The 27,933-nt window shown below is 45.3% G+C and overlaps 2 protein-coding genes across 7 annotated transcripts in view; one reads left to right on the forward strand and one right to left on the reverse strand.

Annotated features, from left to right (window-relative positions):
- Positions 1 to 27,933, forward strand: part of IZUMO1R (IZUMO1 receptor, JUNO) — a 93,941-nt gene that overhangs the window by 37,037 nt on the left and 28,971 nt on the right. The window lies entirely within an intron of this gene.
- On the reverse strand, positions 13,680 to 25,954 carry GPR83 (G protein-coupled receptor 83). Of its 4 annotated transcripts, none has more exons than XM_072795026.1 (4): positions 25,569 to 25,954; positions 21,884 to 22,009; positions 19,116 to 19,249; positions 13,680 to 16,448 (listed from the first exon to the last, which is right to left on the reverse strand). In XM_072795026.1, exons 1-4 carry the CDS (start codon positions 25,950 to 25,952, stop codon positions 15,824 to 15,826), a joined length of 1,269 nt encoding a protein of 422 aa, XP_072651127.1. In that variant the 5' UTR covers positions 25,953 to 25,954; the 3' UTR covers positions 13,680 to 15,823. The 4 variants fall into 4 exon arrangements, with proteins under 4 accessions (XP_072651127.1, XP_072651126.1, XP_072651129.1 ...); XM_072795025.1 differs by having other exon boundaries at positions 19,116 to 19,345; XM_072795028.1 differs by lacking the exon at positions 21,884 to 22,009.

Here is a 27,933-nt window from a genome sequence, read left to right on the forward strand (position 1 = left end):
TTGATATTTTCAAAAAGATGTTCCCAAGGGTTTAGCAAACTCCTAGGCATGACTTTTGTGAGAATATTTAGACTGGCACCTAATTGTCTTTCAAATTAGTTTAGTCAAAACTCACATGCTTCCTATATATGACCTCATAATCTATTTTTTTAATTTTTATTTTTTATTCAAGTTTTTAATTTTTTATTTTTCCTTTAAGCTTTATCTTCCACTTAATAAACAAATGAGAGCTGACTGGACAGAGAGAGAGAGAGACAGAGAATCCCAAGCAGGTTCTGTACTCAGCACAGAGCCTGTTGCAGGGCTCAACCTCATGACCCTGAGATCATGACCTGAGCTGAAATAAAGAGTCAAATGCTTAACTGACAGTGCCACCCAGGTGCCCCCTTATGCCTTTCTTATATGGATTGGTCCTGTTCACATTAAAGACTTGGGTCCTTCCTAATGCATCCCTCTTTAAAGTAGCCTGAGCTTCTAATCTCTGGACAATCACATCTACTTTCTCTTGGAAGTAAGTGTAAGAAGCTACTTTGGCCATTTTTCAAGGTAAGTAATCAAAATAAGTGGTATAAATGTAACAGAACAAGAAAGAGAATTTTAAGCAAATCATTCATAATGATACTGGTTATGGACTGAATTGTGTACTCCCAAATTCACATGTTGAAGCCCAAATCCCCAATGTGATTTGTTGGAAATAGGGCCTTTGGGGAGGTAATTCAGGTTAAATGGTGGGACCTTGTGAGTCATAAGGGTGGGACCCGATCCAATAGGACTGGTATGCTTATAAGAAAAGGATGAGGGGATCCCTGGGTGGCGCAGCGGTTTGGCGCCTGCCTTTGGCCCAGGGCGCGATCCTGGAGACCCGGGATCTAATCCCACATCAGGCTCCCGGTGCATGGAGCCTGCTTCTCCCTCTGCCTGTTGTGTCTCTGCCTCTCTCTCTCTCTCTCTCTCTCTCTGTATGACTATCATAAATAAATAAAAAAAAATGTTTAAAAGAAAAGGATGAGACACCAAAGAGCATTCTCACTCTCTTCCCCTCACCCCTAGTTCAAGCATACAAAAGAAAGGCAGTGTCAGAACACAGTGGGAAGGGGGCTGTCAGCAAGCCAGGAGGAGAAGCCTCACAAGAACCTTGGTGGCACCTTGATCTTGGACTTGTAGCCTCCAGAACTGTCAGAAAACAAACTCCTGCCGTTTAATCCACCCAGTCTGTGGTATTTTATTATGGCACCCCTAGCAGTCTCATACAATACCACTGGATGGAATTAAAATGATTGGGCAACAAAAGGAGGAAGCAGGTAGGGTCTGGAAAGAGTCCAGGCGAAGTGAGGAAGTGGGGAATTGTAAATAAGCTGATTACTCATGTTTTAAGACAGCGAATCAGTAGATATTGGAGTGAATTGATAATCAAGAAAGGGGAATTTTGAATAAATTATTTAAAGTTACAGAGGTAAACTATTTAAGAATGCTTCCATTTCAGTTAATAGAAAATCTGAGTATTGTGGACCGAAGAAGTAGGCTTTTATTTCCCCTCCCTATTCCCCATAACAAGCAATGCAGGGGTAAGTAGCTGTTGGCATTAGGTCAGAAATACCTGTTGTCAGGGCCAATGTCACAGCAATTCTCCTGGCCTTCTCTTCAGGATCACAAGTTGGGTGTTGCAGCTCCAGCCATTAAAACTTCATTCCAGATAGGATTAGGAAGTGAAAGAGACTAGCTTAAAATTTTGGCTAGAAGTATAATATGGTAACTCTTAGCTTCAAGAATGAAGGGGCTTAGGATCAAGTATTGCGTTGACTGCAATGGTTAAAAGTAGCGTCCTCTAAAGTGTGAGGCCATGTGTAGGTGTCAGAGATTTTTGTTTCTATTTTGATCTTTTTCGTTTCCAGTAATTTTTAAAACTTTAAATTTTTAAAACCTTTGAAGGATGAAAAGAAATCATGTCAGGTTTGTAAATTACTACATGTCATGGACCCCTTGGGGTGTGATCGTTGAAATCACAAATTTAAAACAGGAACTGCCAAGAATCAACTTGGTGTGGTGTTTCCTGGGGTAGCATAGAGAGGTTCCAAATCCATTTAGCATCTCTAAGAGCCTCATAGTTAGGCATTGAAGCCAGCCTCCTTGAGCTCTCTACTCCAGGCCTTCATCATGGCTACTAGATAATTTTTGGCAAGACCCACAACCGCATAGAATAGTGGTCAAAAGCATGGCCAGGGGAGTTAGAAACACTCAAGTCTGACACCCACTATACACCTTACCAATTGCAAAATTGGACAAATCACTTCAGCCTCACTTATTTGAGTCTGTTTACTTGCTTATAAAATAGAGATAGAAATACTTCATAGCACAGTGTTTACAGTGAGAATTCACTACTGTTTTGCTAGCACTTAGAATGCCTGGATCAATAACTATTTGTTGTATACTTCCTGAATCTTTTCATTGACAATTTTCCTAAGAATTGCTAGAATGCCTGAAATGTGCACATCATGTTTGGTGTATGGTGACTCTTAAGTAAACTTTTAATTTCAGTGGACTAAACTGCATACTAAATTGCCTCTCTCAAGTAGTCAATGCATAATAAATAGAAGCTGGATTTAAAACATAGTTTAAGAAATTCTTATGCAAAGTAAATTATTGGACTTTTGCTCAAAATGTGTGCCTGGGCTGATGCAGGATACTTTATGCCTACTACAAGCACCTAGCAATGTTGTCCAAAACTAAGAAATGGAAAAATCCAAATTCCATAAACAAGGAGTAAACTAAAAGCTAAACTGGTGAGTAGGAGTTGATATGAGAACTGCCCATGAGAATATCAGGATTGACTACACATTCTAGATGCTGAGGATATAGTGCCTTTGTGAATATGAAGGCCACATTCAGGAGGGTGAGGGGGTCAGGTCTGGAATTTCCTGCCTGATGCTGGAAGCCTATAAGTGAGTATACTCTCCAACTGAATGGTCACAGTAGAACTAGGATACTGAGTGGCCAGGGGAAGTGCTATGGAAACTTCCCACTCATTCTGGGCCAAGGGGGGAAAATAGAGTTACCCACAAGAAATTGGAAATCTAAGCCAGCTCTACTCTTGGATGTGGAGCCAAATTCACATTACTCATGGAATTCAGAAAGCCTAGCTGAGAAATGACCTTCAAAACTCATTCAGAGTGGTAATTGCAGAAAATCTAAGTCAGATCAGTGTCTTTGTATTAACAACTAAAAATCTGGAAAAATATTTTATTTTATTTTATTTTATTTATTTTATTTTATTTTATTTTATTTTTAAAAAGATTTTATTTATTCATGAGAGACAGAGAGAGAGAGAGAGAGAGAGAGAGGCAGAGACATAGGCAGAGGCAGAAGCAGGCCCCATGCAGGGAGCCTGACGTGGGACTCGATTCTGGGACTCCAGGATCACGCCCTGGGCCAAAGGTGGCACTAAACTGCTGAGCCACCTAGGCTGCCCTGGAAAAATATTTTAAAGCAACTTTATGAATGCATCAGAGAGGGACAGAGAGCAGGTAGAAAGGGGGAAGAGCCCACTCTTGAAAAACAGTGACAATTGGTATGATTTGGGAGTCCAAGGCTTTTTGTCTAGAGAAATTCTTCAATATGCATGAAGCTCAGGGTGGCAGAAAGCCAGAACCTTCCTCCTTGAGATAGCACAAGACAAAGTTCAGGGTAGGCACAGTGACTAGAATGGAAGGGGTAGAAATTGTGGAGAAGATGGAGCTGCAAAAGGGATGAAACACAAAATCTTAATATAAACTGAGGCAGATCATTGGCAGATCACTAAACCCTGCATGTGTTGGGGAGTCCCTGCAGAGCCCAGTACATGGATGTTGAGGGGGTTGAGATTTCATCTCCAGCCCACCACGGGGGATATTAATAAGAGATACAAAATTCTTCAGAGAAACATAAAATCCAGAATCTGTCCAACATACCATCATAATATTCATAATGCAATCAATAAAAAAAATCACTTAACATGCAAAGAAACAGAATTATGTGATGCATTCTCTAAAGAAAAATCAGGCAATAGAAACCAATTCTGCAATGACCTAGAAGTTGCAGTCAGCAGACAAAAAACTTTAAAACAGCCACTATTGGAACTACTCAAGTATTTTACAGAACAATATACTCATTGTGAATGAATGGAGTGATAATCTCAGCAACTAAATTAAAATTATAAAAGTAATTGAATAGGTGAAGGATGGGACTTCTATAATGTTGGCATAAAAAGTTTAGGCAACTGCTTTTGAAGATAAAAGTTATGAAATGGGACAAAATTAAAACAATTTCTGTTCTGTCAAGAGAATGAGGAGACAAACCACAGATTGGGAGAAAATATTTTAAAAAGACACATCTGGTAAAGAACTGTTACCAAAAAACTCTTAAAATGTAACAATAAGAAAAGAAACAACCCAAAGGAAAAATGGGCCAAAGACCTTAACAGACACCCACCAAAAAAGATATACAGGTGGCAAATAAATATATGAAAAGATGTTTCAGGGACACCTGGGTGGCTCAGTTAAGCATCTGCCTTTGGCTCAGGGCACAATCCCGGGGTCCCCAAATCGAGTCCCGTGTGGGGCTCCCTGCATGGAGCCTGCCTCTCCCTCTGCCTGTGTCTCTGCCCCTCTCTCTGTGTCTCTCATGAATAAATAAATAAAAATCTTAAAAAAAAAAAAAAAGATGTTTCACATAATTTGTCAACAGGGAAATGCAAAGTCAAACAACAATGAGTTGCCACTACACACTTATTAGAATAGCCAAATCTGGAACCAACTAAAAATTTCAAAACTAAAAAATACAACATCTACATCCATGCCCAACACTTCTATTCACTATGGTAGAAGAAAATCTAGTTAGTATAAGACAAGAAAATGATACAATAGTCATGTATATTATAAAGAAGAAGTAAAAAGCTATCTTTATTTGCAAATGACATGATCATGTACATAGAGAATCCTAAAGAATCTACCAAAAAAAAGTCTACTAGAATGAATTACTGATTTAGCATGGTTGTAGGATAAGAATTCAATTTAAAAAGCTTTCTATATCTTGGATCAACAAAAAGGAATGAGAATTCCAGAAATGATGGCCTAACACATGCCCTCAGAGACCAACAAAGGTGGGAAAAGTGCTTCAGCAAAACTTTGTATAATAAGGGAAAGAAGAGATTCCAGCTTCCTCCAGAAAGAAAATCAAGTTTCTCACTGATAAAATTGCTTTGGGTGGATAAGATCTAAAAATGTATCCAGCATTTCTGAGGCACAGAGCTAGGTAACTCTTCCTTCGAAGTGACTATATCTGGGTTGACTACCTGTACTCTTTCAATGCCTCTACAGAGACTTCCCAATGGTCCTGTAATGCTTTAAATTCCATGCCTGGAATGCTTTAAAATTTTGCATAGTCCGTAACTTGCAACTAGCAATCTTTATGTGGCCCAGGTTCTGGCAGACACACTCATAGAACTGAGCTATGTGAAGTCTACTTCAGTAGACCTGGGTTGACCAGTGAGCTAGGTGAAGGTCAAAGAGCTTTTCTAGGAAACATTAAACTTGAGGCATTTGATTGCTTTGTGGCAGCTGTAGCAGAGATTCTATAATGCTAGGTGGCAAATAATGGTCAATTGCATCAGTGGGTTTTTGTGGTTTGTTTTTTTGTTTTTGTTTTAGTTTTTTAGCATTGTCCCACAGAATAACTGAGCATTTCTCTTGGCTGCTGTGCCTCTGCTTATAAAACATCCCAACTAGGTTCCCTAGTGTTCCTGAAAATCTTCTCTCTCTGATATCCTGTAAAAATTGCATTTAGATTTGAATGAGCTTACTGGTTCTGTTTTCTGTAGCAAAGGACATTGATTATTAGTAAAGAATTTATTTCAGAACTGGTGGCAGGCTACAGACATTCAAAGAAATGGGGATCTGGAATTAGTTCTCTTATTTCATTGGGTTGGAAGACAGTGGGGATTGGGTTAGTATTACAGGATGAGGCAGTGTTCTATAGCATGTTTTGGCTGAGAAGTCACTTAAATGATCCACTATGGTCACTTGGAATGCAATGCATATTGAAGGCAAAGCTTTGGTGGCCACACCAATTAACTATTACCAAGGACATAAGAAATACTATGAATTGTGGGGCACCTGGGTGTCTCAGTCCTTTAAGTGTCCAACTCCTGGTTTCAGCTCAGGTCATGAGCTCATAGTCATGGGATCAAGTCTCATATTGTGCTCTGTGCTCAGCATGGAATCTGCTTTAGATTCTCTCTCCCTCCTCCTCTTCTTCTCCCCCTGCTCACGCTCTCTCATAAATAAATAATTAAAATAATAAACGATTTTTAAAAGAAAAATATGGGTTGTAATATGGGATGGATTCTTCTAACTAAGCTATAATAGTTTTAAAAAGAAAATGACAAAAAAATAAAAGAAAAAGAAAATGACAGGCTGAGAATTTTACAGGAGAGAATGAGAGATAGTCTATCATTGTCCTGAAAGACTTTTCTGTATCTCAAAACTGCTAATATAGTGGTGAAACAGACATAGGGGGCTGCCAAATTACAACAAAGGGTGAATTCACAGCCTCACCTGGGCTCTAATGTGAAAGTTAAGGCATTTATATGAGAAGTATGGCACCCTGAAAATTGGAATGGGAATATTTGTGGTTATTCAGATGACTCTGATAACCCCATACTTTACTGAGCCTTTCTTGTTGAAGAAGTAGTTGTACCTCTTTATCAGATGAGGCTGACCCACCCCGCTTACAGACCTAGAGTAACCTCATCGGAGAACACCTGAAATGAAATGTCAAGCCTCTTTACATTCCACTGCTAACGCTAGAAACCAGGGTGCCATAAGGGGCCATTTATAACATCAAACCCAAAGGAGATATTACACACCAAACTAATTGTGTGATTTAAATAATTGAAATATGTAAACATGTAGGTAAATATGTAAGAGTGGATTATTAGAGTGCTAGAACAGGGAGGAAAGAATGAAAATGTAAATTAGGCTGAATTTATCAAATTGGGAAAACATGCCAGAGATCCTGGAGTCATTGGGTTAAGTTTGGGCTGCTGAGAATAGCTTTCTGTTTTTTTGATATGCAGTTTACATTCTTTTTTTAAAAACTGTGGTTAAAATACATCTAATATTTAACATCTTACCCATTTTTTAAGTAAAATAAGACCAAAAAAAGAGCATGCAGTTTCTTTTTTTAAAATTCTACTTACCATGGTTAGTGATATTTACCATCTTAATCATTTCTAAATGTACAGTTCAGTAGTGTTAAATACATTTTTTTAAATTATCAAGTTTATTCAAGTAAGTGTATACAGATCCTTACTTTTTTTTTTTAAGATTCTTATTTATTCATGAGAGACAGAGAGAGAGAGAGAGAGAGAGAGGCAGAGACACAGGCAGAGGGAGAAGCAGGCTCCACGCAGGGAGCCCGATGTGGGACTCGATCCCGGGTCTCCAAGATCACGCCCTGGGCCAAAGGCAGGCACCAAACCACTAAGCCACCCAGGGATCCCTTAAATACATTTATATTGTCATACAACTAATCTCCAGAACTCTTTTCATCTTGCAGAATCCCAAACTGTATACCCATTAAACAGTTCCATATTCTCTCCTCCCCTTAGCCCCTGGAAACCACCATTTTACTTTGTTTTTGTGAATTTGACTACTCTAGGTGCCTCATAGAAGTAAAATCACACAATATCTGTCTTTTTTGTTACAGGCTAATTTTACAGAGCATAATATCCTCAATGTTCATCATGCTGTAGCAGGTGTCAGACTTTCTTCCTTTTTTAAAGTTGAATAATATTCCATTGTGTATATATACCACATTTTGTTTATCTATTCATAGACTGAGGGACACTTACGTTGCTTCCACCTTCCAGCTTGTGAATAATGCTGGCTACAAAGATGAGAGTACAAATATCTCTTTAAGAGTCTACTTTTGAATCCTTTGGGTTTACAACCAAAAGTGGAATCTCTGAATCATATGGCAAGTCAATTTTCAATTTTTTTTGGAATTCTCCTACTGTTTTCCCTAGCAGCTGTTCCATTTTACATTCCCACCAACTGTGTATAAGCATTCCAATTTCCCCACTTTCTCTCCAAACTTGTTATTTTCTGTTTTATTGATACTAGCTATCCTAATGAGTATGAAGTGGTATCTCATTGTGATTTGGATTTGCATCTCCCTAATAATTTGTGATGCTGAGCATCTTTTCGCATGCTTCTTGGTATATTTTCTCTGGAGTAATGCCTATGCTAATCCTTTGCCCATTTTTAATCGGATTTTTTGCTGTTGTGGAGTTGTAGGAGTTCTTTGTATAGTCTCACTGTGAACTCCTTGCCAGATCTTTGATTTGCAAATGTTTTCTTGTATTCCATCGGTTACCTTTTTACTCTGTTGATTGCTTCCTTTGATGCACAAAATTTTTAAATTTTGATGTAGTCTGATTTATCTATTTTTACTTTTCTTGCCTGTGCTGTTGGTGTCCTATCCAAAAAAAAAAATCATTCCAAATCCAATGTCATGGATATTTTTTTCCCTATGTTGTTTTTTCCTAAGAGTTTTATAGTTTTAGCTCTTCTATTTAGGTCTGATCCATTTTGCATTGATTTTTGTGTGCAACATGGGGTAAGGCTCTAACTTCATGCTTTTTTTGCATATGGATATCCAATTTACCTAACATCATTTGTTAAAAAGACTCCTTTCCCCATTGGTCTTGGCACCCTGGTTGAAAATCATTTGACCATATATGTGAAGGTTTATTTTTGGGCTTTCTGTTCTGTTCCATTTGTCTATATGTCTGTCTTTTGCCAGTATAATACTATTTTGCTTACTATAGCTTTATAGTAAGTTTTAAAATCAGGAAGTATGAAACTTCCAACTTTGTTCTTTTTTTCAAGATTATTTTAGCTATTTAGGGTCTTGATAATGGTTTTAATTAATTTAATATGCAATAATAATTTTATAATTATTTTAATGATCTGCCAGGTTTCTATGGTCTCTGGGCTCAGTACTAGTCTATGCCAAAGGAGCTTGAAATGTCATAAATTCCCTTATAAGTTAGGAGAAGTAATGCAAAGATTTTGAGAAATAGGTATAGTACAGTGGATTTATTAGATGTGACCCATGAGTTGGCCCTTAAAAATGTCCTCTGAGAGGGCCCAGACCTTTTCAGGGCATAGAGAAACATACTAGTGAGGGAAACATAGGCATATGTAAAAATGCTAGAATAGGTCTTTTCCATGCATCAAAAATGAGTGTGCGGATGCTGTCTTTGAAATGGACTTCCTAATGTGAGTGAAATTGATGGCATTGGGTCTGGAGTGGCAGAGTCATGTATAGTACTCACCTCTAGTGGCACAGAGGGTATGGGTGCTATAACAATCAGCAGGGTCAACTCATTAATCAATGATTTGGCCCACTGGATCTTCATGGTGACTGAATTATCACAGGGGCCTTGAATAAATAGAAGGACATTCTACTAAGGTAATACTTGATTTGTATAACAAAACAAAATGAAAAAAAAAAAACAGCTGTAGCTCGGGCAAATGGAGACCTAACTTTAGCCACCACATTTGAAAGTCAGAACCCAAAAAAAAAAAAAAAAAGAAAGTCAGAACCCCTCATTTAATTTCCATACCTGAGTTTGTGTACAGATCATGGATCCCTTGAGTAAAGAAATGACTATGACAGTATCACTGTAAGTACTATAGGTCTCCCAAACAGCTTCTCTAAAGGGGCTAATGGAATGATCAATTTGGGATAACTGGACTGGCTTTTGGTTCATACCAATTCTTAGAGATGAAAAAAGCCTCTGTGGTCCATTGGTGAGAGTGAGGACTTACAGAGGTCAAGTGAAAAATGAAATTGTGGCTTATGTCCCACTCCTGTGGGGTTCCCGAGTTTATTCTGTGGCTAATTCCTGAGTTCTTAAGTATAGAACTGGAATACTTAGCAACTGACAGATTCTACACATGAGGTCAGTTACAGTAGAATAAAATGGAAGCCCCTGAAGCTCCTCCTCCCAGTGAAAACATAAACCAAAAGCAATGTCACATCTCTGAAGGAACCACAGAGGTTGGTGCCAATATTCAGTACTTCATAGGTGCAGAGGTAAGGATTCCTATTACAGTCATTCAACTCACTTGCTTGTCCTCTACCTAAAATAGATCCTCTTAGGTAATGTATATAGGACTAGGAATCAGAAAAACAACCAATGTCTCAGCAGAAGTGCTGGAAAGTAGATGAGCAGTGCTGGTAAGCAGAATAATGGCCTCCCGCATCCTAATTCCCAGAACCTATGAAAATGCTAAGCAAAGGAAAATAAAGGTTGCAGATGGGATTATGGTTGCTAATCACTGATTTTATTTATTTTTTATTTATTTATTTATTTATTTATTTTTAAAAGATTTTTATTTATTTATTCAGGAGAGACATAGGGAGAGAGGCAGAGACACAGGCAAAGGGAGAGGCAGGCTTCTTGCGTGGAGCCCCATGTAGAACTTGATCTCGGGGCCGCAAGATCACACCCCAAGCGGAAGGCAGATGCACAACCGCTGAGCCACCCTGGCATCCCAACTAATCAATGATTTAAAATTTTTTTTTAAATTTTTATTTATTTATGACAGTTACAGAGAGAGAGAGAGTCAGAGACATAGGCAGAGGGAGAAGCAGGCTCCATGCACCGGGAGCCCGACATGGGATTCGATCCCGGGTCTCCAGGATTGCGCCCTGGGCCAAAGGCAGGCGCTAAACCCCTGCGCCACCCAGGGATCCCTAATCAATGATTTTAAAATAGGAATATTATCCTGGATTATTCAGGTGGATATAATGTAATCACAAAGGATCACAAGTTACATCCTTATAATCACCTTTGAAAAGTGGAGGGGATGGGAGAGGGAGGGAAATGTGACTACTGAAGTTCAGAGAAATACCATGTTGCTGGCTTTTAACATGGAAGAAGGGGTCAATGATCCAAGAAATGTGGGTGTCCTCTAGAAGCTGGAAAAGACATGTCTTGTCTTGTCTTGTCCCAGAGCCTACAGAAAAGAATGTGACCCTGCAGACACCTTAATTTTAGCCCCATGAGACGTGTGTCAGATTCTGACCTACCTACAGAAGTATAAGATTATAAATTTGTGTTGTTTAAGCCACTAAGACTGTGGTAATTTGTTATGGCAGCAATAGAAAACTAATAGAAATATCTTCAAAATTCAGTTAGTTTCTATGTACCTTTCCTTGGGCAACTGCTAGAGAATGTGGTCTTCCAAAATAAAGGAGTAAATAAAAAGTGAGGAAGACAGGGATCTAGAAAACAGCAAGACTTAGCCACTGGGTAGAGGAGAAGGGAGATCCTGGTAAAGCATGTATTCTGCAGACAGAAAGATCTGCAACCCCAGGGAGGAACATTTGACAGCCCAGCTGCTGTGGGGGATGGGAATTGGCAAATACTTGATATTTGTGGTCAGGTGACAAAGAAATTTTTAACTCTGCTGAAAAATTGGGAAGGAATTAGTGATGGTGACATAGAAAACTGAGCCAGAAACAAAGAAGTTTTAACTCCAGAAAAGCAAGGTTATTTGTAAAAAGGAAATGTAATAGTCATATCCTACTTGTCTTTGAAGTGAACTCTATTTGGTGTTTTAACACATTCATAGAAGTAACTTTATTGGAAGGATACAGGGAAGAAAAATAAAGGCTTGGACCACTAGGTCCCTATTTTTATTGGTTTACTGTTTGTTTGTTTATGTACTGCAGAGGCACAGAATTGAATTAATCGTAATCCTTGGTTTATGGCCCACTCTTAACGTTGCCCAAAACAAAAGGTAGAACCTTGACAATTATTTATAGCCTCATCATCCTACATGCCAACCCATATCCCTTCTCCTCCATCTGAAGTAACCAATATACTAAATCTTGTGTTCATGATTTCTTTGCCTTTCTTGCATTTAATCTGAGCACCTTAAATTCATGACTGGTCTGAGGATAAAGTTCCTGCTAGACTAGAAGCAGAGGAAAGAAGGAGCAATTAACATCAACCACTCTGTCTCCATAAAGCAGCAAATAGCTTATTCTCAGCAAGAGATACTACAAAGTCTCAGAAAGGAGAGTGAACTCCAGGGCTTTCTCACATTAAATACCATTAGAATATTCTTTAAATGTCATCCAGCATTGCCTGTATCTTATTTGTTCCCTCTTTAACTACTCCTTGAAATGAGAGAGAATGGTGGGGGCAGGTACACAGAAATGCCAAAGCAAGATGCTAATGACCTGATCTCAGCATTATGAGCATCTTCTACCACCTACAGGCAACACTTTAAGACAAGCTTGTTTCCCCAGTTGATGTACCCCTGCCATCTTCCAGATTTGCTCCCCTGCCCCCGGTACTCTGGCAGCCTCCTAGTATCCTAGAACCTGTACCTTGGACAGCAGCACAGAGGCCCTGGGGGCATGTCACACCTTTAGTTTGGAGCAGTGAGGGTTTAGCTGAGTTCTGCCCATTTCTGAGGACCCTGAGGACCTGGAGGCCCCAGCTGGCTAAAAGACAACTGTCTGCCTTGGCAACCTACCATGGTCAGTCAAGCAGGGCACCAGCAATCTGGAAGTCACTTATAGTCTGTTTGGAAGATGTTTCTAACTAGAATTTGAGTTCTCAAGGCAGCCTGAGATCCTGACTATACCAGAAACATGTACTCATTGGCCGTGGAGCTGTGAGGGCCCTGGGGTCCACCTAGTTAAGCATTTCCCAAAACACGTACTTCAAGCACTTGTTTTTAGGATGGTTAACAGGTTTTACCTCAAAGTGTCTCACCATCAAGGAAATATGTAGAACATATTTAAATTAAAATTACATTTAATTAAATAAAAAACAAATGAAGATTCTTTTCTACAAGCCTTCTCAATATCTAATTTCCAAGAAGGTAACATTGGCCCAATTTTCCTGTATGATATAGCTGAGCCCGTCTCCTCAACTGCAATGTGAAAATGATAATGCCCTCCTAGGAGGATTGCTATGAAGGTGAACAAGATCATGAGCTGAGAAGCATTTAGCATAGTATCTCTCATATTGGGTGTCAGCAAATCCTACTTCCTTTCTCCTTTTCCTATGCCTTTCATTTTTCTTTCAAATCTTCCCCTAGGCTCAGTAAATTACCCCTGTATACAGCCTTCTATGAAATTATGTGAAACTGATTTCCTGAGCTCTGGATGGCATCAGAGTAATTATGTATACCACGAAGTCTCCTACCCTACTTACCTGGTAGGACAGGGGGTCCCCAGCCCCAGTGGGGCAGAAATCCTGGTCAACACAGGCATGTGGCACCCATTACACACTGTGAGTAGGAGAACCAATCCTGAGGCTCCAGTGGCAGCTTTGCCTCATTCCACATCACCAAAGACTCACGTGTGAAGTCTTGGGTCCTCAGCACAGATTCATAATCACAAGAGAAAGGACGTGGCAGCCAGCTCAGTGGAAGAAGCTCTAGACCAAGATCAGAGATTTCCAGCTGGCTATTTACCCTAGCCAGAGCATGTTTGCACTTCCTCAGGTGTAAAATGCAGGGGTGTAGGCAGATGATCTTCATGCTCTCTTTGTAATCCACATAGATTCCCATGTTAAAGGTTACTAACTGTGGTTTAATCAGAAGCCCAAGAAGTATAGTCCATGCACCCAAAATATATTTTATTGAGACTAGTGCATTTATAATGAAATACTCATTATGACACATTGGAAAGACTCAAGTTTTACAAATTTCACATTTACAAATACAAATCACATTTTGCTCTGAGGCACACAGGGACCAAGGTGAATGGGGAAGACAAGGTACTGACAGGAGACCCAGACCTAATGGGCCATCTGTAGGTCTTCTCCCCTGGAGAAGAGCATTCTTCAACTTGGCAGTATTTCTAGAGGCCTTCAGCAAGGAGGAAAGTGAAGCTTTCCCCCTGATTCCAGAGCAGGACAAACTATTTGTAGTCCTGCTGCTTGTTCTTTCTGGTTTGAAGAATTTCCATGGCAGCATTAAGATGAAACCATTAGCTACTTCTTGACACCACAGAGACAAGAGGTCCAGGCATGGAAGTTATTTGGCCATCTGGGCTTGGAAGGCTCTCTATCCCATGAAAGTCAAACATTCCAAACATTCTCATAAGTGGAGAGAACAGTATAATGAACTCTCATGGTTCATTATAGGAGAGCAGATAATATGGCCAAGTTCAATTTCAATGAAACATCGAGATCTAAGTGAACCCTGGATAATCCCCTTCTCCCCAAATGTCAGTTCCCCTCTCAGCTCCATATTCATGTTTGCTTTCAAGATCTATCTGGTGCTAGAAAGTAACCTAAACCCAGTGTGAGAGTGGCAACTATTTAGGGTGGGTGAATTAAGTTCTATTCTGCCTGTGTCTTCTGGGTGATGCAGTGAGTCACTCAAGACCAGATGGAAGGTGATGAAAACACTAAGTCTCTGGGATGAGATTTCTCTGACATGTTGAGTCCTTAAGGACTATCACAATGTCATAGGTTTCTGTAAGTGACACATGAACCGCCAGGGTGATGTTGACAAGTGCGTGGTCTTCGGGGAACTGGCATGAAGAAGCTTTATTATTCAGACAACACAGAGGAGTGGCTTGTCTAGACAGCTTGGGAGGATGTGAAGTGTCTAAGTGCAATTATTTCTGGCATGTTGGAGAGCCTGTTCCATCGTCTCCTGTAAAAGCAGGGCAATGTTTTACCACGTCTTGTTCCATGTAAATGCAGGAGAGAAGGAATTTTGCCTGTTAGATGAGTTTTATTTCCTGGCTCATCATGATGGCTGCTATCTGAGAAGAGGTGCTTCATCCAGGCCTTTCCTACCACTGACTATAAGTGAAGGCAGCCTGTTGGCTCCATGACAGCCTTCTCCTTGAGTTCCTCTCCCACCTCTTCCAACTCTTCTGATGGACACTACTCCTGGGAGAGGGGCTCAGAAATTCTCTGCTATGCCTTGTTCTTGATTCTCTCTACATGAGAAAGTATAATTCACAATGAAAGGAAGAGTGTGTGCACACAGGCACGCATGTGTGCATGTATACAAGCAAAGGGAAAAGTTGCAAATAAATCCACAGCATACTAACAAAACTCATCACAGTTGATGGCAGAAGGGGGTGATTTTTGTTTTCTTCTTTGTGCTTTTCTAAATTTTCCAAAATTTCAATTTTTCTTTAAGAGAACTCAGTGATTCCTCTTTGTTTTAAGGGACCGAACTGGTCCTTTCTTGTCATCTATCCAGCCAGCCACCACACTATCGTGATTCATTCTGGCCCAGGACTTCAGAAAGCAAGGCTAAAAAAGCTCTGTGTTAGCTCTGGCTCACTTACCTTTCACTGGCCAATGAACTTTGTTCAAGTTGAGTTCTGTGTATCTGGGTCAGCCACACCTGACTGAGTATGACTCAGGTGTCCTTTACGAATGCTTGGTGGCAGGAAGGGTTGTTAGAAGCTGGCTGACTCAGCCCTCATGTGGGCTGAAGCTGTCCTGGGTTCTCTGGCTCAGGGAGCCAGGGTGATATGCCTCATAGCATTTCTTAGACAGGAATTCATAAACACGTGTCTAATTGGTAGCTGTCTTGTAGTTTTCACATCAAATGGGGTAGAAAGCTAGATAGCGTTTCCTAGGAAATCAAGGGTCCTGTGGCTTCTGCAGGACCTTGTTTTCAGCCCTGTAAAGGTCATGTGTCAGAGAACAGGCTTTCTTGCAGGCTCTGTCCTCAGGTCCTGGAGACAGAGCTCTCCTCCTGCCTCTTCCCACCCCCACTCCCACCTAACTCATGGCTACAATGGGCTCCACAGAAGACAGGTCTGTCTTCCCAGAGTGGAGATGGGAGGAAAGCAGGAGGTTGTTGGCTGGGGGAACCCTCCGCCCATTGCTCTTCTCTGTCCAAGCCACCCTGAAGGAAGGCACTGGAGAGGGGGGCCTTTCTTCCTGGGGCTTTGGGAGTCTTTGGCACATGCTCAGTAATGCCTTCAGCTCAATCCTGAAATTCTCGTTGAGCCAGCAGTAGATGAAAGGGTTGTAGCAAGTGCTGCTCATGGCAAACCAGTGGAAGGCGAAGTAGAGGGCATTGTTGGTGTGGATGACCTTGCTGGACAGGAGGAGGACATAGCAGTTGAGGGGAAACCAGCAGAGGGCAAAGAGGACCACCACCAGCATCAGCATCTTGATGGTCTTCTTCTTCTTACGCCGTAGAGCCAGGTACTGCTCAGTGGTCACGTCGCCAATTGTGTTGCACAACCACAGCTTCTTGGCCACTCGGGCATAGGCCACAGAGATGATGAGGAGGGGTAAGATGTAAAGCAGGATGAAGGTGGCCAAGTCCAGGTACTTCCAGAAGAGGTCAGCTGGCTCAGGGAAGTCTGGCAGGCATAGTGAGCGGACAATGTCCTCACTGGTGGCAAGGGGAGAGGGAGAGAGACAGAGAAACAGAGAGAGACAAAGAGAGAGAAAGAGAGAGAAAGAAAGAGGAAAGTGTGCCATTACTGTGGAAAGGTCTTATCCCAAGAAGCCCTGGCCTTTCTCCACACTGGGCTCCTGGTAAATCCCTTATAGCACTTTTGTTGTAGTGTAATTATGTGATACATCCCTGGCTCTACCACTAGGCTGGGAGTTCTATAAAGATAAGGAAAATACCTGATTTCTCTGTGTCCTCTTAACCTTATATTATTCCTGGCCTATAACAGAAACCTAGTAAATACTTACTCAATGAATGAATGGAACACTGGTATTCCTCATCTTAGAACTAACTCATCCTGAGAGTACAATGTATACAGAAAACCCTGGAGTTCCTCATTTTCCTACCTATTCTCATTCCAGAGAGGAACTAATAAATGATGGGCCTTGAGAACGTGAGTGGCAAAGCCTGGACTAACCTACCTTCAGACATTCATATAACAAGTGTTTATTTTCTATGGAATGCATTTAGGGCTCTTTGAGGACCTAGTCCTCTTTGAGGAACCCCCAGGGCTAGTGTGTTAAGACTACACAGATTATGACCACACAGGATTGGCAAGTACCTCCTTTGGTATCCAAGCTCCCACTTTGGGGAAGTGAAAACCCTAGGGCCATTTTGATGGAAGGCACTGTTTCAATACACTCCCACAAAGAGGTCAAGTCATGAGACTTATTACTTACAAATCCCAGAATGGAGGCACAAGGATCTGGGGGAAGGGCAGTCCTCTGTCCCAGGCCCCCAAGGAAGCAGGAAATAGAGCACAGGGCTGCAAGCACCAACTATGGAGAAGTGGTTGTGGCAGTGGTCACTCACTTTTCACAGCCTCAACTCTGAGGGGTCATTTTAAAAGGTGACCCAGGAAAAGCAAGGCTAGAACTTATGGTGGGAATCCTAACCTCATGTCCTAATCTAAATGTCCAGACTGTGGGTGTGAACAAGGTAGTCAAACCCTAAAATGTCTAAGCCACAACTCAAAATGGCTGGTTTCTCCTCACGCCATGTGGCTTATTGCTCTGGTTATATGTGCTGATTGTCATTGCTACTGAAAGGGAGAGAATTCTCCTTGCTCTCGTTAGCAGGGAAAAAAAAAGAAAGTTCCCCATGTGTGAAGGCAGATGGAAGTCTGATTGCTAGCGGATTTGGGCATGTGATTCATTTCAATATCATAGAACTTGGGGAGGGAGCCTTTATAAATTACAGTTGACCCTTGAGCAACATAGAGGTTAGGGGTACCCACCCCCACACAGTTGAAAACCCCTGTATGACTTTGACCCTACAATTTAACTACTAATTGCTTACTACGGACAGGAAGCTATCTCGAGAATATAAACAGTTGATTGACATATATTTTGTGTATGTATTATATATTGTATTCTCACAATAAAGTAAGCTAAGGAAAAGAAAATGTTATTAAAATCAACAGAGAAAATACATTAACAGTACAGGACTATATTAATTGAAAAAAAAAAATCCACATAGAAGTGGATCCACACAGCTTAAACTAGTGTTGGCCAAGGGTCAACTGTAGTTGCAATCAGCCTTCCAAGCTTTTTCTCTTGATCTTGTGTATGTCACAGACGTGTGTTTTCAAGTATACGTTTCAGGAAGAGCAGCAGAGAAGTTAGCATAGCACACACCAGCACTGTACCTCCTAGGTCCCCTCAGATCCCCTTCACTAGCATGGGGACGCCTAGGTGGCTGAGTGGTTGAAAATCTGCCTTCAGCTCAAGAGGTGATCCCAGAGTCCCAGGATTGAGCCCCCACATGGAGCCTGCTTCTCCCTCTGCCTATGTCTCTGCCTCTCTCTGTCTCTCATAAATAAATAAAATCTTAAAAAAAAAAAATCACAAGCATGATCTGTGTCGCAGGGTCCATTTCTAAATAACCTCATCTAAAACAACTATGAACTCATGAAAATCACTCTAAGCTCATTCATTCATCTGTCCATTCATTTACTCAGTAAGGAAGTAATTACACTTTGAGGGCTTGTTATGTGGAGACTGTAGGTTAGGTGCTAGGAATAGCAGGGTAGCCAAATCAGACACGGTCCCAGCTCCCCCCAACCTTACCAGTCCAGCTGGGGAGATCGCCTTCAGTGAACAAGTAGCACACACAAGTGTTTAAATTAAAACAAACAAACAACTAAGTCCTTTGAAAGAAATTCTCATTCTGTGAGAGCACACAACAAAGAAGCCTGAATAGGAGCTAGTGGGAAGTGGAGCATCCTGCCTCAAACACACTGACTCAGGCATGGTCTGTTTGTCTGCCGGGCAAGAGAATGCAAATGTCCCAGGAGATTCTGAATCTCACATCTGTGTGACTGTGTGAGTACGTGTCCCCAGTGAAGGAAGTTGTTCACTACTGCCTTGACCTTGCAGACAAACTGGGTGGACAATAAGGAGGGAGCTAAAGTTGTTGAGCAATAAAGGGAAGAAAAAGCAGAAGGAATGCTGCCCATAGGCCCGGCCTTGGAAGCAAGAGGACAGGAAAGAGACAGAAGAGTTGGGTGTAGCAGAGACTTGTAAGTCATATGCAGAGAGGACTCAGATTTCCCTCAGGCAAGGACCTCTGAGTCCCCAGGCTGCGCCATATGAGTTCACTCACCTGTACTTGAAGGTAAACAATTTCTGGCAGATGGCGTGGGGAAGTGAAAAGAACGTAGCCATGGTCCAGATGACCGTGATGTAGATGACACCTTTTGTGATCGAGATCCGGGGTTTTAATGGGTGCATGATGACCTGGATAATAAACTGTACATCACTGGCTGAAGAAGTTCTGAAGCCTCCAGAATCCCAACAACACAGTTCACATGTCACAAATAAGGCAGGTAGGTCCTATTTATAAAGAGGCACCCCTTAATTCAGTATGAAGCCCTTGGGCTGCGCCACCCCCAAAGCCTACCTGCAGAGGTACAAAGAGGATATCGAATGGACTCTGAGACTCTGGGAAGCTCAGATGCCTGTTGCACACCATGTGGCAGAACCAGGGTGCAGTGGGGGGATGGGGAAGGGGTGAAGTAGGAGGTCTGCTTGCATGGCACACAGGAGGCCAGCAGAGGAACAAGCCATGGTACCCCCATGATTCTGGACCCCTTGGGTTATGGAGGGCTCTGAGAGGGTCTGACACGACAAACATGAAGAGGAGACTCTCCCCATCTATCTTAGGACGTTGTACCGACATTTATTTGGGTAAATTTTATTTAGATAAAATTCTTTTTCTTTTCTTTCTTTTCTTTTCCCTTCCTCCCTTCCTTCCTTCCTTCCTTCCTTCCTTCCTTCCTTCCTTCCTTCCTTCCTTCCTTCCTTCTTTCTTTCTTTCCTTCTTTCTTTCTTTCTTTTTCTTTCTTTCTTTCTAAGTTATTGTGTTTATTTTTAAAATTGTAGCAGGGTCCGGTTTTCCCAGGCCTATAGCAAAGCCTGCGTTGTAGGCTTTGGGCTGCAAAGCATCCTGCAATTGCTACACTATGACAATCCATTCTCCCAAAAGGTTTAAATAAAGGCGTGGGAATTTCATGGCATCTTTAAGATGAGAAGGACCATTTCTTGAAAAAGGCATCCCGAGAAAGGTGAAGCCAGGGTCAGGGGGAGAGGTCATAAAGAGCTGCCACCCCACCTAAAGATGTCACCCCAGGACACATTGCCACCCTGGCTGTGTCCCCCACCCCAATTTTTCTCCAGTTTTTTTCAAGGTTTTATGGAAGGAAGTGACTAGGCTTTATAAGCTGCTCAATACATTCCCTTTCTGGATTTTGCCATCTCTGTCCCTCACGCCCCCTCGGTGTTTGGGTTGCTGAAGGAAGTGAAAGCCTGGGTCAGGGGCCCTGGACATCACTCAGATATTTCACTGGCTTTGGGACGGAGCCCCGTTTTTCGGGTTTATGTCACAGCAACATGATCAGTGTGGGCAAGACTAGCCCCTCGTGCCTCAGGCCAACCACCTTTGGCCCAAGGGTCAACTGCCCCTTAGCTATGTTAAATAGGGGTAACCAGAGGCCAGGTAACGGAGGCCCAGAGTCCCTCTCATTGGATTAGGGAGGAAGGCTAAGAAAAGGCAGAAAATATTTGTATGCAGCCTTTTCAGACTTTGCCCAAAGCATCAGTAATATAAATGTCAAAATGATGGAATTTCAGGGCTAAAGGAATCTCACAATTTGCCAAGTCCAATTCCCTACCAGATGATGAATGTCCTCTAAAACATTCCTATCAAGTGTCATCCAGCCCTTGCTTAAAAACGGCCAATGAAATGAAACTCATTACCTTCCCAGGCAGTGTTGTTCTGTTAGAAAATTCTCATACTGAGCTGTGTCTTTGAAGCCTCCTCTCCCTTGGTCTTTGTTTGCACCTTTGGGAGCTACTCTGAATAAATTCTACCTTCCCTTTGTCCTGGTAGCCCTTATGACAGTGGCCTCGTGGCGCCTTTGAACCTTCTCAGAGCAGGGCGGGCGGCCTTAGTGATCCGAGTAGAGGCTTGAAGCCAGACAGATCTCAGTGCTAATCCTAGCTTCATCTTTCACCAGGCATGTGATCTTGGGAAAGCTACCCATGCATTCTTCTGAGCTTTGATGCCTTGATTCAGCACAGGTGTAAGGATACAACATGGATTTACTGAGTCAGCATGAGAGAGGTGCTTGCCATGCAGCCATCCACCTCTAAGACAAGCACCCCCAGGTCCTCTCGGGTTTTCTTTTTTTTTTTTTTTTTTTTTTATATTTTTTTAAATTTATGATAGTCACAGAGAGAGAGAGAGAGAGAGAGGCAAAGACACAGGCAGAGGGAGTGCAGGCTCCATGCACCGGGAGCCCGACGTGGGATTCGATCCCGGGTCTGCAAGATCGCGCCCTGGGCCAAAGGCAGGCGCCCAACCGCTGCGCCACCCAGGGATCCCCTCTCTCGGGTTTTCTTTACCATATCCACCCGTGTACATCTGATGGGGCAAGACAGTGAGCAGGGCCTTCCTGCCGTACCCTGAGGCCTGCTCCTGCCACCTGGACACCCTAATTTGTTTTCCTCCTCAACAACTTGGGCCAGGCGATATCCATCCCCCTGGTCTCTGACCTGCCATGATTTGCCAATCTCTTTCCATCTGTGATTTTCAGGTTCGCTTTTCTACCCCCAAAACAAGCTCATTAACTTCTGAGACACCAAATGTTAGCAATGAGCCTTTGTTGGAAAAACAAACTGGGAATGACTTTTTGTAGCACTTAACATGTATGTTTTAAAATGTCTCATCTAAGTGCTCATACCCGCCAATAAGACAAATAAATACACTTATTATTACAAAATGTGCTAAACACTGTCTTGAGGGACCCTGCAGTTCCGTGGGAAGCAAAGCCCGAAGGGGAAAGACAGGGTGCTATGGGTCGGTGCCCTCACCTGGTGGCGGTCAACAGCAATGGCCGTCAACGTCAGTGCTGAGACGTGCAGGGAGCAGTACTGGGCAAAGCGGCTGACGTGGCACATGCCTTTCCCAAATACCCACGTGCTGTTCACAAAGCGGACCTGGAAACCAGCTCACAGAGGTCAGCAGACAAACAGGCCTTGACCCTGGCCCCCAGCCCCTGTGGCCTCTGAGGACCATCCCTGGCTGATCCCTTCTGGCTCCTCCCTTCTTCCATTCTACACTACTAAACTGTGGGTCACACATGATTTTCTCCAGCATGCCTCGTTTTCAATCACGTGATTTGACAGAACCTGGTCGTCTTGCTGGAGCCACACCCGGTTAGGTGCCAGGAGAGCGTGGGAATACATGCGCTTTGGACTTGGACTTGCCTCCTCTGATAGTCTCTAGCTGTGTGACCTTGGGCAAGGTATATAATCTCTCAGAACCTCAGTTTCCTTATTTGCAAAACAAGGCTTAAAGATCTCTACCTTGTAGGCTTATTGTCAGGATTAAGGTTCCAAAAAGTCTATAAAGGGTAGAATACCATGTCTGGTAGATTGGTAGAAAGATATTATTAGGTATTTTTATGGTAATAATAACATCCATTCTTAGCCGACAGGTGTTCCAGCTAATGGGGGAGACACATCTGAAAAATCACAACACAGCGTGTGGGCTGTGCTCTCTAACGTTGAGTAAGTGATGCCCCGTGCCCAAGAAGGATCTAGCACTGATTCTGAACGAGTCTGGGGAGACGACTTGGGTATCTTAGGATGCGAGAGGGAAAGATTCAGTGCCCCACAGAGAGCCCAGGTGGAGGGTGTCAGGGCCCCAAGGAGGGTGGGAGGGGGCTGGGGTAGAAAGGGAAAACCGATAGAGAAAAAAAACACAGTCAGCCGGATGGAAAGAACACCATGTGGTGGTTCACAGCGGAGTATGTGCCTCTTCCGGTTGTCACCAGGGCAGGGCTCTTCGCTCCATCTCTGTGGGTAGGCAGGGAGCAGCCATAGGAGGCTTCTGAGCAGTCCAGTGATATTACTGAGCTAGAACTCTTCAGCTACTCCTACTTCTCACCTCCCACATTCAATACATGACAAAGCCAACCAGCGCTGCCTTGAGATGGCTTTCAGATCCACTTCCTCTTCTCCGGTCCCAAGGCCACGGCCCTCACGGAGTCCCCCATTGTTTCTCACCCGGATGGTTTACAGCCTCTCAGCAGCTTCCCCTGTCCTCCGATCTGGTCCACTTGTAATTCAGCCTTCACACTGCTGATGGGATTTTTCTTAACTAAAAATCAGATTACTGTCACCTTCCCCCACTTAGCATCATCGTGGCCCTCAGGACAGAGCCAGATGCCTTCAGAATATCCAGGCCCATTCATAGGCTGGCCCCAGCCTCCCTTTCTGACCCACCTCCGCTTGCCTCCGGCCCCCCACAGACCCCGCACTGTGCCTCTTGCCTCTGCTCCAGCTGCATCAAGTCACTCAACATTCCAACACACCATGAGCTTTGGTGCCCTTTGCCTTTGCTCTACCACAGTCCTTCTGTCTGCATGGTGCGTTCACCTCCACCTGGGAGACCCCTGCCCTTACAGGTCCCTTTGAAGTGTCCTTTTTTTTTTTTTTTTTTGTCTCCTTTGACCCTCTCAGGGGACTCTGGGCAGGACAGAATACTTGAGTGTCTCCTCCAGGTTCCACCAAATCCTGTGCATGTCACTGCTGTGGGAGTTGGAAGTAACTGTTTGCTCTTCTCTCAATGACCAGAGCTGAACTTCTGCTCACTGTCGTGTGCAAAGTGGACAGGAAAGGAGACAAGGGAGGAAGAATATTGTCACCAGCCAGCTGGATGCCTTACCTAGTCTGAAAGGTTGGCTAAGGGCTTAGAAGATCCTCCCCCACCTCCAACTCTTTCATCCTCTCACCAACTCTTTCATCCTCCCTGCTTTCCAGCACCTTGTAAGCTCTAACAAGAGTTTAGATTGGGGCAATTACATGGGTCAGGTTCAAGGTCAAGCAGCTCTGGACCATCTCGGAGGAGTTCTGGGTTCTCAGGACGCTGCCACTTCCTCTCCTGCAGGAGATCAAGCAAGGCAGGACCTGCCAGGTCTCAGGTACAGCCTAGCCTGGGGTGGCTTCTCTCCCTCAACCCCTACATCTGCGTCTGTGGAAGATTTAATTTTGCATCCTGCTCTGGGCGGCAGCGCAAGGGCCATACCCCCGGGCCAGTTCTGGGTGGCCCAACCCCAGCACTGCAGATTGTCAGGATAGAAACCCAGAGCAGAGGTGGGAGCTAAGTGGAGCCAGAGATACACTGTCTCGTGCTTCAAGGTGACCCTGGCGAGTGAGCAGAGGTTTCTGGGTAGCCAGGAATCAGTTAGATATAAGCTGGCAGGAGAGCAGGACAAGTTCATGGTTTGGAGTAGTAGAAGCATTATTAACATGGGCCAAGAAGCCCTCCTCACCTGCCACCTCTGGATCAGGTGGCTTAGTGGGCAGACCCCCAGACTTGAGTCAGGAAAGTAAGTCTTATCCTGGCTCTGCCAATTACAGGCTAAGTGACCTTGGACAAGGGACTGAACCTCTATCTGTGCCTTAGTTTCCGCATCTGCAAAAGGCGATGTTCTCATAAGTGAGGACAAAAGACAGAATGTAGTTTTAAAATGTTCGCAGGGGTGGGGAGTTCACTCTCTTCTGTCTATTATTTCAGGTTGAGTGTGTGTGTGTGAGAGAGAGATGGAGTTTGAACAGCTACTGCTTCGGTAATAAGTCAGATAACAATAAGGTTATTACATAAAGTGAAAAGACATCACTCAGGCTACAGAAACATAAGGGATGACTATCATTAGACTGCTCAGTCCTAGCCCTCGCAGTCCCCACCCACCCAGGAGCACCACACTCCCAAGTCACAGAGGGACGGAAATGACACCACTGATGCTGAGCAGCCAGGGCTTGGGGGAGGCTCATGTGCCACCCCTGTGCGAGGGCCGCCAGCCTGGTCTGGGGACCCAAGCGTACCTCATCCTCATCTTTTCCCCAGCACACACATCCTACACTGGCTCATTCTCAAACCACGAAAGAGAAACGTAGTTTAAATAAGTGGCCTAAGAGAATGCACCTAAGTTTCCAAGCACAATTAGCAATTGTTTGATATAGCAGCTGTGGCCCAAAGCCACATCCTGGGGTGGAGGTGGAGGAGGGGGTGTGCGTTTAGGGAGCTGGACTTCAGGGCCCTGTCGGCCAACATCTCCAGGAGCTTCGGTTTACTGTCTGATCATCAGAGAGGCCGGTGCCCAGTGATAGGAAGTGGTCATTGGCCCTGGGTGACTCCGGGCGTTGACCGCACGGCCCTCCAGCTGCAGCAGCTCACGCTCAGGTGACGAGGCAGAGGCAGAGAAGAGGAGAGAGAGGGCAGAACCGCCGAACCCCCGGGAAGGGCAGGAGGGGGCGGGGGAGGGCCGGGGAGGGGCAGCAGCACAGACCGCAGGCCGGTCACAGACAGGGCGGGCGATGAAGGCACAGGGAGGGGCTCGGGCGGACAGACACGTCCAGGCGGCGCGACGGAGGGGAGAGGCGGGCGGGAGCGGGGGGCACGGAGCGGGGGGCACGGAGCGGGGGGCGGGGGGCGAGCAGGCGCCGCGGGGCCGCGGGGGAAGCGCGGGGCGGGGCGGGCGCGGGGCCTCACCAGGGTGAAGGGCGTGTTGAGGAGCGTGATGAGGATGTCGGCCACCGCCAGGTTGACGATGAAGAGGCTGGTGGCCGAGCGCATCCGCTGGTTCTTGAAGATGACATGACAGACCAGGACGTTGCCGAAGAGCGAGAAGACGATGATGAAGGAGTAAGCCACGACGAGCAGGGCTTTCACCGTGGGGTTCTGCGACTCGGCGCCGTAGCGCCTCCGGCCCACGAAGTTCTGCCAGTCGGAGAAGCTGTAGTTGCTCCAGAAGAAGTGCGAGGCGTTGGGCCCCGCCAGGGCCGCCTCCAGGCCCGGCTCGTCGGCCCGGCCCTCGGGGCGCTCGGCGGCGCGCAGCAGCGGGAGGAGGCAGAGCAGCGCCCCGCGCCGGCCCATGCTGCCCGCGCCCGCGCCCGCGCCCGCCGGGAGGGGGGGGAGGGGAGGGGGAGAGCGGGGAGGGGAGGGGAGGGGAGGGGACGGGAGGGGGCGCCGCACGTCCCGCCTCTGCGCCGCCGACCGCCGGCGAGCGGGCGCCTCCACCCGCGGGGCAGCGCCGAGACTCGGGCTCCCGCTCCGCTCCGGCTCCCGCTCCGGCTCCGGCTCCGGCTCCGGCTCCCGCTCCGGCTCCCGCTCCCGCTCCCGCTCCCGCTCCGCCCCGCCCCGGCCCCGGCCCCGTGCGGGAGGCGACCCCGCGGGGCTGGCGAGGCTCCTTCCCGGCGCGCGCCCGCCCGGCCCTCCGTGGCGCGCCGCCCCCCGCCTGCCCCCCGCCCCCCGCCCGCTCCACGCCGGGAGCGACACTCCGCCCGGCTCCGAGGCTCTTCCCCGGAGTCAGCCTCGCGCGTCCGCCCCGCCGCAGCCCGGCGCTGTCGAGGAGCGGGGGGCGGGGACACGGGGTGCCCCGGCAGGCTCGGCGCGCGGGTCGGCGGCTCCCGGGGCGGCTGCACCTGTTTGGGCCGCGGCTCCAGCCCGCGCGGGGAGGCGCCCAGCGCTGCAGCCCGGCCCGCGGCTTTGGGAACCAGGCGAGCCACCCAACCCGGTGGATGTCGGGGCTTCCCCGAGCCCCTCACTGACCAGACTTCAGACTCGCTGGACGACTTGCTAGGCCTCGTTTCCTTACACGGATTAAAACAACGTGGGGGGGGGCGGGGGGGGGCTTGGTTTTCCAAGGAAACCCTTCAAAGCAGGACGCGCTGCCGACGGGATCAAAGAACCAAAGGAGAGAGGCCGCTCGGTGCCACTCCTTGCCATAGAAGCTCTGAAGCTGTAGTAAGGGGCATTGCCCGTGCGTTTTGTTCTCTGCCTACTTTACAGGGATCTTGATCTCTTGCTCACCCGTTTTCATTCCCACTGTGAAGTCTCTCCCAGTCCCCCCAGCCCAGCCACCCACTGCACTGTCCGTGGATCTGTGGCATCGGGCTCAAGTCACAGCTTTGTCACCAGAAAGCTATGAAAGCCTGGGCAAGTTATTTAACTTTTCTGGCCTCAGTGGCAAGCTTTCCTTTTCCCGCAGGCGGAGTTTTCAGAGACCCCTCTGTCGATGTCCTCACCACCTTCTCTCTGGTTCTAGACGTGCAGTAATGGGTTGACTATTTGTAACTGCAGGCCTCACCCTCGTTCAAATGCTAAAGGTCAGGTATACCGTCTATTGTGTCATCTCATCCTGCTGGGACTCCATCAAATGATTCAAGCCCAGGCAGAGGAGTGGAAAAGTGAGAGACGAGCTCTGGCTCGGGCTCCTGCTCCCACCTGGGCTCCCCTCCAGGTAGGGGAGTGGAAAAGTGAGACAAGGATGGGAAGGTGGCCAATAAAGAGTATATTGTCAGGCCAGCTACCACTGTGAGTGACTGCAGCTAGAACCTGTTGGAAGCCATTGTGAAGCATACACCTCAGCTATCCCAACCAGTGGACAAGAGAGGGATTTACTCACCACTCCTGCCAATCAATGGTTGAGATCTGTCTGCTCCCTGGGGTGTAATTAATTCTCCTGCACTTCCTGCTGGCAAGTAGGTACGTAAATATTGGTGCTGGTGCTGGTAGTTGAAGTTGGACTAGTGTGCTCTGAAGCAATGGAGACTACACACAATATCCAAGGTTAGAAACAGAGTCTAGAACCACTTCTTCCCCAGGTATTTGGCTCTCTGCTCAGCCTCCCGAGTTTCTACCTCAGCTCTTCTGGCCTCAATTTACCGCCAACTGTAACAATAGCCTGGTGCTTAATGTAACAAAAAATCCCCCCACCCACCCCACATCAAGACTAATTTTTAACCAACTGAGCCACCCAGGTGCCCCAAGACTAGGCCTTAAAAAGAGGTTCCTTCCTGAGAGACTTTAACGGTTCTGTAACATTATAGCTGCTATTATGAAGATTTGGGAAGAC

This window comes from Canis lupus, chromosome 23, assembly GCF_048164855.1.
Source record: "Canis lupus baileyi chromosome 23, mCanLup2.hap1, whole genome shotgun sequence".
NCBI classification, from domain to species: domain Eukaryota; kingdom Metazoa; phylum Chordata; class Mammalia; order Carnivora; family Canidae; genus Canis; species Canis lupus.

Coding starts and splice junctions, on each gene's coding strand:
- GPR83 (XM_072795025.1), bottom strand. CDS start 25,952: ATGGGCCGGCGCGGGGCGCTGCTCTGCCTCCTCCCGCTGCTGCGCGCC. Junction 22,010..25,568: donor TCAACACGCCCTTCACCCTG/GTGAGGCCCCGC, acceptor GCTGGTTTCCAG/GTCCGCTTTGTGAACAGCAC. Junction 16,449..19,115: donor TTGTTTACCTTCAAGTACAG/GTGAGTGAACTC, acceptor CCTTGCCACCAG/TGAGGACATTGTCCGCTCAC.